Source organism: Nomascus leucogenys, chromosome 5 (assembly GCF_006542625.1).
Source record: "Nomascus leucogenys isolate Asia chromosome 5, Asia_NLE_v1, whole genome shotgun sequence".
NCBI classification, from domain to species: Eukaryota; Metazoa; Chordata; class Mammalia; order Primates; family Hylobatidae; genus Nomascus; species Nomascus leucogenys.
Window position 1 is genome coordinate 6,125,545 of NC_044385.1, and position 15,499 is coordinate 6,141,043.

The 15,499-nt window shown below is 41.5% G+C and overlaps 1 protein-coding gene across 3 annotated transcripts in view; it reads left to right on the plus strand.

Moving 5' to 3' along the window:
* The window catches only part of PLD5 (phospholipase D family member 5), a 367,552-nt gene extending 353,339 nt beyond the window's left edge, over positions 1–14,213 (plus strand). Inside the window, exon 10 of one of the 3 annotated variants that reach the window (XM_030812606.1) lies at positions 7,073–7,329. In XM_030812606.1, the coding sequence (XP_030668466.1) occupies positions 7,073–7,329 (257 nt within the window). Of the gene's footprint in view, positions 1–7,072 lie in introns of all 3 variants that reach the window. The other 2 variants (XM_003267323.3, XM_030812607.1) reach the window with 2 other exon arrangements.
* The last annotated feature ends 1,286 nt before the right edge of the window (positions 14,214–15,499 follow it).

Genomic DNA, 15,499 nt, shown 5'->3' on the forward strand with positions numbered 1-15,499 from the left:
CCATTTGACCCAGCCATCCTATTACTGGTTATATACCCAAAGGATTATAAATCATGCTGCTATAAAGACACATGCACACGTATGTTTATTGCAGCACTATTCACAATAGCAAAGACTTGGAACCAACCCAAATGTCCAACAATGATAGACTGGATTAAGAAAATGTGACACATATACACCATGGAATACTATGCAGCCATAAAAAATGATGAGTTCATGTCCTTTGCAGGGACATGGATGAAGCTGGAAACCATCATTCTCAGCAAACTATCACAAGGACAGAAAACCAAACACTGCATGTTCTCACTCGTAGGTGGGAATGAGAACACATGGACACAGGAAGGGGAACATCACACACCAGGGGCTGTTGTGGGGAGGGGGTGGGGGGAGGGATAGCATTAGGAGATATACCTAATGTTAAATGACGAGTTAATGGGTGCGGCACACCAACATGGCACATGTATACATATGTAACAAACCTGCACGTTGTGCACATGTACCCTAAAACTTAAAGTATAATTAAAAAAATAAAAAATAAAATTCCAGACAGTAAATATTTTCAGTTTAGACTTAAAACAAACAAACAAACAAACAAAAAACTAAATAGGCCGGGTATGGTGGCTCACCCTTGTAATCCCAGCACTTTGGGAGGTCGAGGCGAGTGGATCACCTGAGGCCAGGAGTTCAAGACCAGCTTGGGCAACATGGTGAAACCCCGTCTCTACTAAAAATAGAAAAATTAGCTGGGTGCGGTGGCACATGCCTGTAATCCCAGCTACTAGGGAGGCTGAGGCAGGGGAATCGCTTGAGCCCGGGAGGCAGAGGTTGCAGTGAACCAAGATTGCGCCATTGCACTGCAGCCTGGGCAGCAGAGCAAGACTCCATCTCAAGAGGGAAAGAAAGAAAAAGAAAGAGGGAGAGATCGATCGATCGATCCTTCTGGCCTTCTGGTGGTGCTGGAATATGAGAATATTGGCTGGGCGCAGTGGCTCACACCTGTAATCCCAGCACTTTGGGAGGCCAAGGTGGGTGGATCATGAGGTCAGGAGATCAAGACCATCTTGGCTAACACGGTGACACCCTATCTCTACTAAAAATACAAAAAATTAGCTGGGTGTGGTGGCGGGCGCCTGTAGTCCCAGCTACTTGGGAGGCTGAGGCAGGAGAATGGTGTGAACTCGGGAGGCGGAGCTTGCAGTGAGCCAAGATGGTGCCACTGCACTCCAGCCTGGGGGACAGGGCGAGACTCCTCTGTCTCAAAAAAAAAAAAAAAAAAAAAAGAGAGAGAGAGAGAGGGAATATTATTTCATTCCTGTTGTCACTCTCAGTGACCCAAAACATGATTATTTTGATTTTTCTCATGTGCACCAACTTATGGAGAGTAATATGAAATCAGCTGCAAGTGATTAAAAACAACCCCAAAATCATTTAATAAAAAATGAGAACTTTTGGCTTAATCATCAGGGAACCCAGGGATGGTTCAGGTTTTAGGCATGACAGGATTGAAGGACTCAAATCTGGATATTTTACGTGTGGAGTTTCCTTAAAGTAAGATGTTGTGCATCCATTCAGCAGTGACTTGTACCTGGATCTAAATGTTCTTTTGTGGGAATTTTTTTAAAAAAGGAGGTGAGGGCTTAAAAATTAAAATTAAAAAAATAAATACCTGAAACCAGGAATTTTTTTAAAATGTACTTTTGATGAATTAAGTGTTTTAGACCGGGCGTGGTGGCTCACACCTGTAATCCCAGCAATTTGAGAGTCTGAGGCAGGTGGATCACCTGAGGTCAGGAGTTGGAGACCAGCCTGGCCAACATGGTGAAACCTTGTCTGTACTAAAAATACAAAATTAGCTGGGTATCGTGGCACACGCCTGTCCTCCCAGCTACTCAGGAGGCTGAGACAGGAGAATCGCTTGAACCCGGGAGACAGAGGCTGCAGTGAGCCAAGATCCCACCACTGCACTCCAGCCTGGGGAAGACAGAGCAAGACTCCATCTCTAAATAAATAAATCGGCTGGATGTGGTGGCTCACGCCTGTAATTCCAGCGCTTTGGGAGGCTGAGGTGGATGGATCACGAAGTCAGGAGATAGAGACCATCCTGGTAACATGGTGAAACCCCGTCTCTACTAAAAATACAAAATATTAGCCAGGCGTGGTGGCGGGCACCTGTAGTCCCAGCTACTCGGGAGGCTGAGGCAGGAGGATCGCTTGAACCTGGGAGGCAGAGGTTGCAGTGAGCCGAGATTGCGCCACGGCACTCCAGCCTAGGCAACAGAGCGAGACTCTGTTCTCAATAAAATATTAAAAATGATAAATACATATTTTAGAGTGAGACAAACTTATATTTGAACTCCAGCACTGACACTTACAAGCTGAAAAATGGTAGAAAGTCACATAATCTCTGTAAGCCTCTATTTTCTAACTGTAAAGTGGGGATAATAGCACCCACCCTTCAGTGGTGCTATGAGGCTTAAACAAGATAGTGTATGAAGAGCTCCTAACACTGTCTCCGATCTCTCCGTATCTTTAGGAAATATTGATTCCTGGCTCTCTCCTTTCTTCTTCCCTCTGTGATACATTTTTAAATGAGTGAATTTTACACATAATATTTTAGCAAAATGTTAATTCCCTATACTGAAGCATAGTTCTAGTATAAAAATACTCAACCCTAGAAGAAAAAAAATCCATCAATAATTTAAATAATCCTCGGCATGTTCCGATCTCCTAAGTCATCGCTGAGATACTTGCTGAGAACGCAGAGTTGAGAAAAATCCACAGTGCACCTTGCACGGAATCACTGCTCCATTCAGTTTTCACAAGACTTACAGAAGAATCCCCAAACAGTGTCATCTCTCTAATTTTGAAATCTCCAGGGTACATTTGAGTCAAGCTCTGCAAACTTGTCTAGAAGATGGTTTGAAGGATTGGAGGGCTGACAAGGGGGTAGTGGGTGGATGGAAGGCACTCAAAAGCCCCCCGAAGGCCCACGCACCTTCCCAGGGAGCTCTCTTGCAACCTCATCATCATGTGCCTCTCGGGGACACTACAGTTCTGGCAACTGGGGCCTCAGCATGCGTTTTTGGAAGCTGCAGTGGCAGTCTCAAAAGAAAAGCTGGATGAAATTGCATCCCAATTAAAAAAAAAAACTGAAGCATATATGTGATTTTGAAGTCAAGCCAGATGGTCAGGAAGTGAAAGGTAGAAGAGCACGATCACAAAGGTGCAGGAATTCCTCTATCGGCCTGTGAAAGCTTCCCAGAGCCGTGATTCCTGAGATGAGCCTAATTAAAGCTTTTGAGCATCGGTAAAGATGCCGGATCTTGGCTCAATCCATTGAATTTGAAAGAAAAAAAAAAGCCGTATTTCATAGAACAAGCCTTCAAAATCTTGTCACCTCTCTCCCTCATTTCCCTCCCCACCCCGGGCTGCCCCCAAAGCATATTTCCATGTATATTTCCTTCAGAGAGAGTGGTCCGCACATGCACGGAGCAGAATTCTCAACGTGGCTGTGATGCTCCTGACCTCAGGGGGTTGACGTTGTAGTCCAGGGTGAAGCGCACAATTCTTAGCACAAAGGATGCCTTTAGGATCAGAGGCAACATGGAGTACAAGTAAAGGGTGGACCCTGGGGTCAGACCTGGCTTTGAACCTCAGCTCTGATATTTTTCTATTCCCGCTTTGGACAAATTACTTAACCCTTCTGTGCCTTGATTTCCTCATCAATACGATGGAGTTCTTATTACGACCTCAGAGGACGGCAGTGAAGATTGAAGAAATAATGTAATGAGATGATATATTCACTGCCCTTGTTACAGTGCCTGGCAACAGCTGTGGAGATGAGATTTTAGTGTCATATCCAAAAGCCCTTAAAAGGCATGCAAGACCACAGCAGCCTTTTGCTTACGGAATGAATAGAAGGTACTGCCTGGCAAGGGACACCTGAGCAACGCTCAACCCACGGGAGCTACTAACCCCCGTTTAGAGATCCAGTCCTGTATTTACCTGGCACTGAGCATTTGCACAGAACTGCAGCCTCTGCGCATAGTCACGTGTCTAAGAGCACACGATCAGGAACGCCACATTGGCCACGGGGGTCTCTGTGCAGAGACACCAACACAGTATTATGTACCACGTGGAGGACAGTTCACTAATTGATATCAGAAAAAATTTCATCTAAAGCTATGTCTATCATGAAGCCACTGATAGTACCGTTGTGCTGTTTATCGAGGGGGCAGATGATGGGTTGGGATGAGGGGAGAAGGATAAAGCAAAAGGGCGCAGGTCCCTCTCTCTGCTGCTATTTGGTTTAGGGACTTGGTGTTCTTAGGCTCTGAGGAATAAACTTTAGGAGTAAAACGAGAGACAAGAAACCACCTTCTGATGTTCCCGGGGGTGCCAAATGGAAAAGGGACTCGGTATGTTTGAGGGCTCCAGAATACAGAGCAGAGACCAAAATACAAAAGCTACAAAGGAACAGATACTAGCTGTCTCCATAGGTCTGCTGTCTTCCAGCAGCTTCTCCCAGATGACTGCAGGCTCTTAGGCCAGGGGTGCCCAGGGAGAGGGATGATCTCAGCATCTTAGTGATTTCTGCAGCGAAACCTGAGTTGCTGCAGAGGGGATGGAAGGCCAATATCGCCACCTAAAGCCTGTCAGTTCCCTTATGGAATCAGCTGTTACCCAAAGAAGAGAAGAAAACTGGGAGCTTAGATCAGACCTGGCCTGGTGGTAATTTCGAAGATAATTTTGTCCACCTTGACATGGCTAAATATTTTTTAATGAGAATAATTCCTGGTTTATCATACAGTCTGGCAGACCTGGGTGCACCACTGATTAGCCATGTGATTAGGCAAATTTATTCACCCCTTTGAGCCTCCTACTCCTCAGCTGTAAAGTGGAAGTAAGTCCCATCAACCATATAAATAATGTATATAAATACCAAGTAGAAGCTGGTTCCGGTGGTTGCACCTCTACTCACAGCTACTTAGGAGGCTGAGGTGGGAGGATCGCTTGAGCTCAAGAATTCAAGGCTACAGTGAGCTATGATAAGGTCCCTGCACTCTAGCCTGGGCAACAGAGAGAGATCCTGCCTCTGAAAATAAATAAATCAGGCCCGGCGCAGTGGCTCACGCTTGTAATCCCAGCACTTTAGGAGGCCAAGATGGGTGGATCACTTGAGGTCAGGAGTTCGAGACCAGCCTGGCCAATATGGTGAAACCCCATCTCTACTAAAAATACAAAAAATTAGTGGGGCATTGTGGTGGGCTCCTGTAATCCCAGTTAGGAGGCTGAGGCAGAGAATTGCTTGAACCCAGGGGGCAGAGGTTGCAGTGAGCCAAGATTGTACCACCGCACTCCAGCCTGGGCAACCGAGCAAGACTGTCTCAAAAAAAAAAAAAAAAGAAAAAGAATAAAGCTACTCAGCTATGGAGTGGGGCATCCCCAGAAAGCAAGTGGAGGGTGTGGTGTGTTTTTCCTATAGAGGAGTCTTGTCTATGTAAAGGTAAGCTAAGCTGTGTCTACGTGTGAGTGAGCCGACAGCATGACAAAATTTATTATTCTATCAATTTAAAAAAAACATTCTCGTGTGTAATGACGTTCTAGTGTGTAAGTACATCGAAGCATAACTGTAGCTATCCTGAAAGCACATACTGTTATGGGTATTGGGACATTTGGACTTTCCACTGCTGTAGGACTGTATCCTTTGGGGTATCTTTAGGCTGTTTTCTCAACCATAAACATCTATGACCATGGTTGTGACTGGCACGGAACATGGAGCTGAATTGAAAATGGCATTACTCTAGCTCTCCGAGGCTACTGCTTCCCCCACACCTTGAAGATGGACTAAGTGGGAGTGGCATACACATGATTAGTCTCTTCTAGGGCAGATCCCAGGCTAACTCCTTTGTATGAGCTGAATAGTGTCTCTCCAAAATTCATATGTTGAAGTCCTAAACCCCAGTACCTCAGAATGTAACTCTATTGACAGACAGGATCTTTAGAGAAATCGTCAAGTTAAAATGAGATCATTAGTGTGGCCCCAATCTAATATGACCGACGTCCTTGTAAAAAGGGGAAATTTGGACAGAGACCTGCATAGGGGGAAGACAATATGAAGAGACATAGAAAATGTCACAGCGACGTTGGGCACAGTGGCTCACGCCTGTAATCCCAGCATGTTGGGAGGCTGAGGTGGGAGGACTGCTTGAACCCAGGAGTTCAAGACCAGCCTGAGCAAGACCCCATCTCTATTTAAAAATTTAAAAAGGAACCAAAAAAATAAATAAAAATAAAATAGAAAATGCCCATCTACAAGCCATGGAAAAAGGTCTGGAACAGATCCCTCCTTACAGTTCTCAGAAGGAATCAACCCTCCCAACCCCTAGATTTTGTCTCCAGAACGGTGAGACAATACATTTCTGTAGTTTCAGCCACGCAGTTTGTGGAACTTTGCTATGGCAGCCCTAAAAACACGAATACACCACGTAACACGGGCAGTCATACTTGAGAGGCTGTCCTCATAGCATCTGCCCCACTTCCTGGGCCAAGGGGCCGGATCCTGGGTCTGGGAAATGATTTCTAGTCCAATCGAGTGTTTGTTGGGAACTGAGTCTCCTCTGGCTTTAGCGTTTTCTTTGATGTGAAAGCTTCAGGGACTTATAATTAGAATCCCTCGTTTGTTCACATGGATTAGATGTTGTCTCTTTGAGAAGGTAGTAATTACTCACAGGATTTTTAAATGAATCCCTATATATTTTAAATGTTGCTGTATTTAGTGTGGCTTGTGAATGTCAATAAGAAATAACATTTACAAGAAAGAACAGCAGATTCCTTGTTGTGAGTTTCCACCGGAGCAAAGCTGAAGAAAATGCCAAAATAATATGCAAATATTAATATGCCATATGTAAGGCTTCTTGGATTTTTTTTCCGGAGCTGTCAACACAATTCAGCCTCTCCGTTGTTATTCCTGGATGTTGATGATTTTTAATAGAATCCACTCTGAATTTCATTATATCGGGTATGTTCCCAGTGGACTCTTAACTCCTCAACATTATTTGTCTGTTTGCAGGAAATTTCGATTGGGTAGGGAATGATTTCACCCAGAATGCTGGCACGGGCCTCGTTATCAACCAGGCAGATGTGAGGAACAACAGAAGCATCATTAAGCAACTTAAAGATGTGTTCGAAAGGGACTGGTATTCACCGTATGCCAAAACCTTACAGCCAACCAAACAGCCGAACTGCTCAAGCCTGTTCAAACTCAAACCCCCCTCCAACAAAACTGCCACAGACGACGCAGGTGGAAAGGATCCCTGGAACATGTAACGTGATGAACAAACTGATAGGACAGCTCCGTATTTCGTATTTATACATAAAGGACTTGAGGAGAGGAAAAACACTTTAATATATCTCTTTTTTTTAGGGAAAAAGCACACTTATAAAAAATATTCTCTGAACGACACATAATACCTATCTAACAATATCTTAGCGTCATGTACACTAAAATTAAGACTTTTGTATTTGTTACCTCTGACAGAGAATGTCATTCTGGCGTAGAAGTTAGTTTTTACGTTTGCATACAAATTTTAAGACTTTCCTTCCTGCTCCTTTCTAGTTTTAGAACTTTTTCTGCTGACCTACCCGGTCGGTTGTTAGGAAGCTTAGCATGAGGTGGGCTGTTTAACACCATTCTGAGAACTGCTGATTTAGAGAGGAAGGTGAGGATTTTGCCTTGGAGAAGAGACTGATAAAACCAAGTCTTTATCCTTGTAAATCATCTCCAAGACCTACACAGTCAGCTAAGCGTGAACAGCTTACATCTCATGCCAGCCTTCAACACCCTTGAAAAATACCCTTTTCCGTCTTGCTCATTTTCTTCCTAGACCATAGGTTTTATTTGGTATCATTTTCTCTTCTCAGAAAATGTTCCTATTATATGGCATTTTCTGTATTCACCTCAACATTACTTCTAACTATGATAACATCTTTTGAAAACATACAAATTTCTCGGAATGGATACTAAATGGAAATAGCAGTCTTTCATTTTCACCTTTCAACTGAATCCTTTTTTTCCCCTACCAAATTGGTATTTAAAAAAAACCCCACAGTCAGCAATATGTACCCTTTCTCTCAAGCTCAGAAAAATTATGTAGCCACCTGCTAGGATCCAGCAAGCTCTCAAGTCTGCATTTTGGGAATAAAGTAGTTTTTCACATTTTTGTTCCGTTTCTGGTATTATAAAGGAGAGATCTCTATGCATCAGTGGATTTCAATTTCTTTAGAATCATTATGCTGTTAAGAGTATGCCAGCAAACGTTTATAGAGCTATTTAATATACCTTCTGCTATTTCATATACCAAATGCTTTTCAGAGAAATGCAATTTAAATACTGTGCTTAACATATTTTACTAAGAAACAGAAATACTGAATTATTGTTCTATAACGTAATTGTGTGTTGTTGTTTTATATCTATACAATATATACCCCTGTATTAGTGGAGACCATTGCTACACTAGGGAGAGGCATGGCCTCTTCAGAGCCCACAGCAGGTGGCCAGGATGTCCTGTTCCAATGTTGTTCCTGACTCTGTGACTCAAAGCAGAGCCCCTCACTGCTTGGCCTCGGGCTTCTCTTGGTAATGTAGAAGGTAATACTCACCTACCTCGCAAGGATGTTGTCACGGTAGGAAATATTTATAACTTGTTTTGAAATCAAAAGAACCTATATAAATGCTAAGCATTATAATATATAATCTTTTTCTTGAAATAAACTTTGTCATATCTTGATAGTATCAACACCAGGTCTTCCCCAAGAATCCACAGAGGAAAACAAATTCACAGCTTCCAGTTGCAAATGTGGATGAAAAGAACACAGCCCCACAGAAACTCTGGTGGAGATCTGGATTGTCGACATTTCAGTAGAACATTGCATTGGGCCGCTTTGGCATGAATAACATCAACACAAAACTAGACATCGTGCTAGAGCTGGTTCTTCAGGACCATAATATCCACGTATTTTCAGAGCAAGGAAACACTCAGTTATTCTTTTTTGTTTCTGGAGACTTGATTTCTAAATGCCAAAAAAGTGATTGAGGAGCCTATGAATCTTATCCAATGGATTTACTTAATATAGAACGGCTATGTTGGTTATCCAGTGATCACATTACTTCCCTTCTTGTAATTTGCAAGTATTGCTTCATCAGATATTTAACCAGTTGATCAAGACAGCTGGAAGGAAGCTGTATTTTTAAGGGTAGCATGTTTTTATGACTAATTGGGAGATTCTCACTGAAATTCCTCATCAATAATAGCCAGCCCATAAGACTCTAAATATGTACCATACACACAATCCATGTTTGAATTGGGAGTTATAACTCTGCCAGTTATCCCAATAAAGTAAACGTGGCTTTGGTGATGATTTTAAAAAGAAAGCAGGCTGGGTGCAGTGGCTCACACCTGTAATCCCAGCACTTTGGGAGGCCAAGGCAGGAGGATTGCTTGAGGCCAGGAGTTTGAGACCAGCCTGGGTAGCATAGCAACATCTTGCCTCTAAAAAAAAAAAAATCAATAAATAAAGGAAAGAAGGAGTCAGAGTAGGAGTGGAGACAAACCTACCAAGTTCACACCCAGACAAACAAAAGCAACCTGGGTTGGTTTTAAAAAAGGACATCTAAAGGAAGAAAAAAAAAAAAAAAGAACTAAAACCTGTTAGTTCTCAAGTGGTCCCCTGAAGTATTCATCCACAGCCATGGGACACTCATAGGCTTGGTGTCATGGGGCCCCTTCACTGTCACTATCTGCTGTATGTGCTATGAGAAGAGAATGTCATCCTTTATGGAATGACCATCATTGCCATTTCCTTTTGAGGCCTGGCCAAATGCTACCACCAGGAGCTGCATCCCAGGCTTTTCTGCCAAGCAGCAGCAGCAGATGCCTATCAGACACAGCAAGCCTCTAATCAGGGGAGTCTGGGCAGTGGTGGTGACTCCATGGGGCCACAACTGTCCTTCTGTGGCAGCCAGAAAAGTGACCCCCATACCAAGAGTGTCAGAAATGGGTTCATGTCTCCCAAGAGAACATTTCCTTCTGCAGAACTTTCTATTTCATTTGGATGCTTTATCTATCCCTCTAGAGATGGCTTTCCTTTCTTTTAGACTTTGTGTCTGTGCTAAACAAACTATCAACCTCCATTCCTCCCACCCCTAAATATCCCAGGAATTACTTTTCAGGAGGAAAAGAATGCAAAACAAAAACACGTTAATTTGACACCCTCTGGTGGATGTCCATGCCAGAAATTATGAGGAGCAGGGTGACTACTCCCCATTAACATTCCTGGATTTATTTCCAAGAGGCAAAAAGGAAAACAAACACAATTAGAGACTATATTTTGGATTTCAGTACCACTAACACTAACTTAGTGCCTTATTTATCCTCAAGTGTTGATTTTAAACAATGATTTATTCTATGAAAACACTTCTCTCTCCTGTGGAATTCAAGATGACCTTCCGATGGGCCTACCAGTTGAAAACTTCCATTTGAGCATTGACAGTTTTTATGCTGCCTGTTCTCTTCCCAAGCCCCATCACCTTTACCCTCCCCTCCAAATCAAATCATTGCACACACCATCAAGATCAATACTGTGGGCCTCCACTGCATTGTCACTGGCCACTAGCCTATCAAATAATTGAATCACTGCTTGTCCAACCACTGGAGAGGAAGTGGAAGAGTGAGATGACATCCATGCTCTGTAAACAACAAGCTTTAGGTACCTGAACCTGATAGAAACAAGGAATGCTGAAAATGTCCCCACTGACTTAAAAGAATGTTGTAAAGAGATGCTTCGCAGACTTCCTAGGTCCTGTGGCACAGAGAATGAAAACTTGCGTCTTTAACAAGTCAAAGCAGACAAAGAAACAAAAGGTCTGCGGACACACTTTGCATCTGTGTAACTCTGGGCACCATTCGGGCCCTCTCTGTGCTACTGTTTGTCTCACGTCTGAGTGGTTCTTAGTGAGAGGGGTCTGATCACATTTTTGGTTGATCTCACCCTTTGGAAAATGTGGGGGGCGGTTTTTGAAATGCAGTTAATGGTTTGTTACAAGTGCCTCGATGAACCTGGGATTGATAGAAGCTCATTTCCCACCAGCCTGTGGCTATACTCAGTGACTCGGATTCATTCTGTTTGTTTTTAGAAACTTTTATTGAACTAAATTCCAAGGGGGGAAAAAAGACCGTAAGAATTTCTTGATAAGATCAGATCCAGGGTCTGTCTGTCTCAGGAATTCTATCCTACAATTCACTTTTTTTTTTCCCATACGTATGACCACTGGTGTGTGTTTCTGTGTCCAAAATTCATTTCATTGTTTTTAACTTTAGGAATGTAAAATGCTGCCATTACTTGCATAGAACAGTCACTTCCTATAATGAAAGATACTTTGTTATTGTTTATTCAAACTCAGTCCTTACGAACAGCCCCATATATTGTGGACAAATGTTTCATTCTTTTATCTTTCTGTACTTGTTCTCAATGAACTGGTGTGTTTTATTATACACCTTTTAAAGGCAAAATTAATATAACTTCCATTGGGCCCAAAGTAAATTAATGAGCCTATTTTCAAAATTTTCCAATTTGATTTGAATAAGCATCTTTAATTTTCCTTTTATATGTTGTTAACAAAATAGCTGCTTACCATTTTCATCTTATTGACTTAAATTGACGGAGGCTTTTGAACAGCCCTGACATCAACCCCAGTTCACAACCTGTCTTTCTCATTTGAGAGAATTCCTGTCTTTGGCTGAATTATGAAGATGCTGCTTTTTACAGTGACTCAATGGGTATTCCTCAGAAGTTTCTTGAAGATGTAAAAATGAAATTTTCTTATTTTTGACCCATTAGCAGTCTTGTACTTACAGAGTTTTAAAACTTAACTGGTCATTTATGCTTCTTTTGGCAATTTGAAAAAAAAAAGTTATATTTAATAGACTATTACACATTTTCTTTTGCTATGTACAACTACTAAACTTCTAATTCTGTTACAAAAGGTATCTTGAATTTTTAATGTTCTTTTATGTAAATAGGAGAAACTTATACCTGGACATATCTATATTATTAACCTTAAGATCCCTAAATAAATTGATTTGATAAAGGGTTGAATTTGGGGGAATCATTAAAATTCTCAAATCTTTCATATAACCAGATGCTCAGTTTTTTCAGAAGTAAGTATTAGATGGCTTTTTCATACTGTGAGACGAGGCATTTCCTTTTCCCCTCAAGCTGATCTCAGAAACAAATCAGTCTCTCATCAGTAACCAAGCTGTACTGTGGTAAATTATGAAGAAAGTAGATGCGACTGGTCCAATGGGCCCACTGTTTTCTATATTCACACAAGGAGGCATCTTTGAAACACTATTCCTATCTCTTTGTCTAAAAAAAAAAAAAACATTTCCAATAAATGTTCATTCTGAGTAAATTATCTTTTAGGGAAAAAAAGAAACAATCAGAGACCCCACTAGAGAGCCCAGTGTCTGCTCAGCAAACCCATATTGAGTCTCAGGTGTAGAGCATACCTTAACAGCCATCTCAACCAGCTCCCCCGACGTGTGAATCCCCTTCCCATTTGGGCACATAGAAGTTGACAGCCTAGAGTGTCAGGATGGCCGAGTGGTCTGAGGTGCGAGACTCAAGGTGAGACGCTGGCAACCTACTTGAGCCAAACAATTTGGAGTGCTTCATATGGTTCCTTTCTCAAGACCCACACAGGATAAAATTTTGTTGATTTACTAAAATAATTTGGATTTGAGGCAGTCTTCTCTCTGAAAGGATATGCACAGCATGTAATAAGCTGGGTACTCTTTTCATAAAGAGAATCAATCTGAGGGGCATACTTTTTTAAAAAACCTATCATTTGAGAGATTAATAAAGGCTTAAAAGTGAACTTTGAGTCTGTAATAGTCAATAGTATTCTGATTTTATTGGCAGTTTCTGAAAGCTACAATTTTGTGGTTTTGTTTTTTTTTTATTGGGCTAACAGTTTGATGACAGTCAGTCATGTAACAAGGAGTCCAATTAAATCATAGTAAGGGTGAAGATTATTTGTGATCTATTTTTATATGAGAGATAAATTAGTTATGAGAAAAGATCTCTTTTTATGAAGTGGATATCTGGCTCTCAAACCCATTCCTTTTGGCTCAGACGTTAAAAAATTATTAATTCCCTTATGGACTCTCCTATTCCCCATGGGAAGAAAATTCTGAAAAACAGATGAGACATTCTGAGCCCCTTGCAAGACAAACACAGATGGTTTCTCATTTCGAGTTTTCCCACACAAATGCACAACCAATCCTGGAAATATGACCTCAATTCCCAGGATTAAAAACGTCGAAATTATATGTTACTTTCCAATATAAATGGAGGATGAAGATCTTTAAAGACAACTCAGAAAATATGATCCAATAACATTCAAATCAGAGCGTAATCTACAATTTCACTTATTACTTAAAAGTGAAGATTAGCTGCTTCTTTAAAAGGGGTGAGTTATTAAAGGCAACATCTTAGAAAATGTAATAACAGAAAGGCAACACCATATTTTCAGCAAAATTATGGTACTGATAAAGCATTTTGAAAATCCTCTGTAGGAAAATGTCATTGAGAAACAAAGGCTGGTTTGTCCCCAGTGATAAAGCTATCTCGTATTCATATTTCATAGGTGGATCTATAGTTTTCCTGGTGTCTTGGAGAGACCCTACCTCCACAGCTCCTGCAGGAGCAAAACCATGTTTTCTGCCATGTGAGCTCTCTACACTGGCCACAGCTGATTGTACCAAGGTTCAGTACCTGACCCAAAGAGACTCATTTACAGGCCAGAGGGTGGCCTAAGGAATGAAAGTGTACGTAGCAGTGGTGTTCTTGTTTGATGGTACCTGGCCCAACCAATCACGGCCCTCTTTTAGGGAGTTTGAATACCAGAAAGTAAATGATGAATAGGAAGCACAGCCAGAACAGACACAGTCACCGTAATGGTGCCTCTGAGAGCAGTGACAGAAGTTACTTCTGCAGTCAAGACAATTTGAGTTCTTGTTGATTCACCATTTCTGCTCTTAGCTTGCTGGAGAAATACTTGATTCCTGAACAATGAGTCTGGACTTTGTAGTTCCTGGGTTGCTTTTTTTTCTTCCTTTCTTATGTACTGACATAAATAAACTCAAATTAACCGAAGTAACCTGTGTGTCTGTTCTTTGAAACCTGGAAGGGCCTAACACGATAAAGTGAAAGCTATCCTCGTTTTTAAGTAGCTTGGAAGGAAAAGAGGGAAAAAAAAAGAAACACTGTAGTATACCTTGTTGGGTCGGACGGAGACTCACGTCGGAGATCTCCATGGTGAAGCATGTGGATCCATGCCATAAGGGTTAAATATCAAATCAATAGTAAGCAAATGTGTTAGACTCATCGAGTGTGTCTGAAACATTGAGCATGGAAATACAAAAGCTAGGAAATGATTACACTATAGAGAGATTGTTAGAGCTGGGGAGCAGAATTAGAACTCTTGAAGCCCAGACCCACTATTTTTCTATATGAGGAAAATGAGGCGTAGAATACACAGAGTTAATTAGAGACAGATGTGTTATAAATTTAGATGTTTTAAAATACACAGTCTAATGATTGACTTAACAAATGCAAAAGTTGCTAATAGTATGCTGAATATTTGGTGTAAATAGGCAGTTTAAAGAAATGTATAGAAGACAGAAGTGACATCACTCCTGGGAGGTCTGATGAAGGAAGGTGGGTCTATTGAAATGTCATAAGAGGAAATGGAGGAAGTAGGGGTAGTATCAAGACACATTTATCCTGCATGGCTCCCAGCTCAATTTAAGTAGAGATTAGTAATATCAGAAGGTCTAGAGTTAGATGATTTTTAAGATTATTTGTTTACTTTGGTGGTGGTGTGTTAGATGTTTTGTTTCACATTTAGCCTGTGGTGGTCACTCATTCAAAAAGAATGCCATAAGCTACCATTTAGCATATGGGTTGAAAACAAAATTCTGTATTTTGGAGTTTGTCACTCAGCCAGTTAGTTTGTAGTTATTTATATAAAAAGGATGCAAGAGCTAGAACATGTAAGGAGTCTAAGGTCTGCAGACAGTGATATATTGCTGAATCGTTCCTATGATCATGCAATTTGGGGAGCCTAGTTATGTTATGCCGTAGTGTGATGGTCAGTTGTGTGTGTCAAATTGACTAGGCTACTGTCCCCCGTTACTCAATAACCCACGAACTAAGCCAGGTGTTGCTGTGAAGGCTTTCTGTGGATGTCATTAAAGTCTATAATCAGATTTTTTCACTAAGAAAGATATTCCTCGATAATCTTAAGTGGGCCTCAAAAGGTCTTAAGAGCAGAACTGAGGCTTCCTTGAAGAAGAAACTACACTTGTGGACTACAGCATCAGCTCCTGTCTGAGTTACCCTTCCTGGTGAGCTGCCAGTGGATTTTGGACTTGCC